The sequence below is a fragment of the Lepisosteus platostomus genome, chromosome 3 (assembly GCF_059453375.1).
Source record: "Lepisosteus platostomus isolate fLepPlt1 chromosome 3, fLepPlt1.hap1, whole genome shotgun sequence".
Classification (NCBI taxonomy): Eukaryota; Metazoa; Chordata; class Actinopteri; order Semionotiformes; family Lepisosteidae; genus Lepisosteus; species Lepisosteus platostomus.
The window spans coordinates 2,700,267-2,703,952 of NC_142613.1; the positions used below are offsets into that span (position 1 = coordinate 2,700,267).

The 3,686-nt window shown below is 49.2% G+C and overlaps 1 protein-coding gene across 1 annotated transcript; it reads right to left on the reverse strand.

Moving 5' to 3' along the window:
- Positions 1 to 466: 466 nt before the first annotated feature.
- Positions 467 to 3,203, reverse strand: LOC148674077 (uncharacterized). Its single transcript, XM_088627169.1, has 2 exons — positions 2,522 to 3,203; positions 467 to 1,306 (listed from the first exon to the last, which is right to left on the reverse strand). The coding sequence occupies exons 1-2, from the start codon at positions 2,700 to 2,702 to the stop codon at positions 1,173 to 1,175; spliced, it is 315 nt and encodes a 104-aa protein (XP_088483295.1). The 5' UTR covers positions 2,703 to 3,203; the 3' UTR covers positions 467 to 1,172.
- Positions 3,204 to 3,686: the final 483 nt, after the last annotated feature.

Sequence of the window (3,686 nt, forward strand, 5' to 3'; positions counted from 1 at the left end):
TCCTGTTTCAGTGCCGTTTGCCTATTTCATCCCTCCCTCCAGTATCCAGAATTCAGCAGGGTTAGAACATAGCTGCAGAGCTCCTGCAGGAGTGAACCAGGCTGAGGAAGATACAGCTACAGGCTCCTGGGCTGGAGTCCAGCCTCTGGTGTCTGTCTGTGTGGAGTCTGCATGTTTGCATCACATTGATGGAGGTTATTTGCAGGGAGATCCAGCCCTGCTGAAGACATGCTGGCTGGGCCAGTTTGCTCTGTGCACCAGAGAGGAGCTCTGAGCTCTCAGTCCCACCTTCAGTCTGCAAAGAGGAACAAGGATGAGCTGAGTTCTGCTCGCAGGTGGATGAATGACTCAAGTACGGATCTTGAACTCAGGGGAGGAGAGGAGACTGGCCTTGGGGGAGCAGGTCTGCTGCCCCCCTCACTGCAGCCTGATTTTCACATCACAGCTTCACTTCTACTGCGCTTGGTTTCTTTTTTGCAAGGATTTACTTTTCTTTACAGAAAATACAATTCATACGGGCTCTGAAAAACCCATTTTTGTGCTAAAGCAAAACTTTGCTTCTTTTCCCCCCCAAACTGCTCTTCTTCAAGGCACTGAAAACAAGCTCTTGTTAAGGTTCTGGGATCAGAAGAACGAAAAAGCCCAAATAAAATCATTACAGAAAAAAACAGGTTCAAAGACGAACAGAGCAATACTCCATAAAAATAACTTCAGATTATTTTAACAAAGGGTTAATCTTGGGAAAACGCTTGTGCTAGCCAAACTCGCCTTCCTTCGCTCCTCGACTGCCAGTGAAATAAAGTGACAAATCACACCCAGCGATGTGCCTTCCCTACTGCAGCTGAGCACACTGGTGAGGAGCAGTGCTGTGTGGGTGCAGACGGGGCGCTGGGCCTGCCTGTGCATTTACCCCTGAACCCCGCTGTCCGGGCTGAAGGAAACTGGAAGTGGGGGTGCTGGCCAAGAGAGGGAGGGGTAAGCCTGGACATGGGGAGTGATTTAACTGCAGGGGTGGGACTGTACTCATTGTGTTGTGCTCAGAGCTCAGAACAAACTGCCTTCACCAACAGAGAAGTTGTATGAGTATAAATCCGCCCCAGAGAGGTCACCAACACTCACATTGGGACTGTAGGGCTGAATTCAAGAGCTAGCGTATTGAGAGGGGACAGTGCTCAGGGGCTGCTCCAGGGCTGGGACAGTGCACAGTAGCTGGAGGGGCTGCAGGCCACACCCACTTCCACCCCCCCATTGGTATGGCAACCACCATTGACCAGGCAGGTGGTCCCACTGCTGCTGTTCTGCACCACTGCGGGAGAGGGAAGGGGAAAGAGGGATGGAGCAGGAGAGCATGACGGAGAGGTGAGAGACATACAGGGAGAGAAGAGGCAAGGGAGACAGAGTCATTCACACATTCAGTAAGTGGACAGTGTCCAGTAACACATTAGCACTGCCCTGAAGCTGAATGGGACAGAAAATATATAAGAATGCTTCTCAACAGTCTCCACAATTCAACTAAGGTGCAAGAAAAGCATGTTTCAAATCACTCAATCAAAGGAAATCATTTTTTTGTCTAAATAATTCAAGATCCTAACTGTACAAGTACACAAGGCAAAGTTTACATGGAGAGCAATGCAGACTTATTTTGTACGTATCCGTTACTTGCCATGAACTACTGTAGAACAGAAACTGTAGAAACTGAATGCCAAGAAACAAGTGCACAGAGCTACCTGAAAGCAAAATGTTAATATGCATACTTATATTTATCTGCACACATGAAGAATTTTATTACAGTTATGATCTTTTAGACAATTTTTAATAAATGTTTAATGAATGACACTTTCAATGTAAGAGACATTATAATACTAGACAGGGAGGGTCAAGGGGAGGTCATAAGACAACAGGAAGAATTAACAGCCCTGAGTAGCTGAAAAACAGCTCCTTATTTGGAGGACGCTAGCAACTGCAAAACTAGCCTAAACTGGTTAGGGTGAGATTCCATTTATAACTGGAAGTAAGATTCTGGCCCCACCTCTATCTGGCACTTTAAGAGAATAAAAGCAGATAAGGTAGAGAACAGAGTTGAGTTGCAGGGTTTTGGGGCAAACTGTAACTCCTGTGCGTGTAATATAGAAGACCTTTGCTGCTGCAAAGGTTACAGTATTTACATCCCATAGAGGGAAGAAAGAAAACTTTACCAGCACAGTTTACAGCTCTGACCACACTGACGACATTGAGCAGCACATGGACTGTTTGCAGCAGGGAGAGCAGTAGGCCCTTGTGTTCTCCAAATACACTGCTCAGTGTCTCAGGCTACTGCTGCACGCACGCACGCACGCACGCACGCACGCACGCACGCACGCACGCACGCACGCACGCACGCACAGACAAGCCATTTACACACACAGATACAGAGGACACACACGAAGATACACAGGCCACACACACACACAGTTTGCTGTCCCGTGCGATGCGCAGACAGCCCCCTGGGCGCTAGGCCGCACAGCCCAGCCTGGCCACTCACAGTGCTGGGGGCGGCTGTGGGGGTCCCCCCTGTCCTCCAGCAGCAGGCTCTGTCTCCAGGGGGAGCAGACAGGCCCTGGGGGGGCCGCAGGGTCTGTGGGGGGGTTGAGCTCCTCCATCCTGGCCAGGTCCTGCAGCCTCTCCTCCAGCAGCCGCTGCTGCCTCTTCTCCTTCCTCTTCATCTTCTTCTTCTTGTTCTTGGACACCTTCCCTGTCTGCACACAGCGTGGGGTCAGAGGGTCAGAGGGCAAAGGTCAGTGCACGAGCAGCACTGTACAGCAGCGTCTCAGGGGCAGTATGTGAGCATGTCTGTGTCTCCACACTCATTCTCTGTATCCAGTCTCTCTCAAGCCCAGCAACTTGTAAAACCTCCAATTTACATCACAAAATAGACTACATTTCCAGGTGTGCGAAGTACCATGTTCTGCGATGTAAGACTAGACAACAAAACAAAAATTGTGTGCGGCCCTATGACATTGTACACAAGCAAGCTTGTGTGCTCATTCACTCGTACATCACAGTACATCAGTCATCATGGTGACTTTGAGCAGGAAGGGCCGCATCACATCACAATTTGGGGGAACTTTAATGTGAGTTTGCGACAACATGTCGACTTACAGGACTTTCACAAAGTTCACGATTTTGTGTTTAATTCGAATTGTGTACGTTTTTTCTATATCAATGAATTTTATCACTGGGTGAACAGTCTGAACTGCAGCCCCTTTCATCAATTTAACACACAGGTTCCAACAGTCAGGTCTTGACTGGTGGCTTACAATGAATAACCCCAGAATGAAGTCTGGGGTCGCTCAACGTGTGTTTTCAATTCAGCATGAAGGAACGAGTACTTTTATTTGTTTTTCTGGATCATGGGACCAGATCTTCAGCGAAAGACTCGTCTCACCACCGTACAGAGCCAGTGCTGCCACTCCAGCACCCAGCCCACGGGACTAAGAGGAGCCTACAGCCTAAATTTCCCATTGGCCCTTACCTATCATGGCCTCCTAATAATCCCCCTCTATGAATTGGCTTCATCACTCTGCTCTCCTCCCCACTGATAGCTGATGTGTGGGGAGCGTTCTGGCGCACTATGGCTGCCGTCACATCATCCAGGTGGGGCTGCAAACTGGTGGGGGTAGAGGGGAGTCCCCATTACCTGTAAAGCG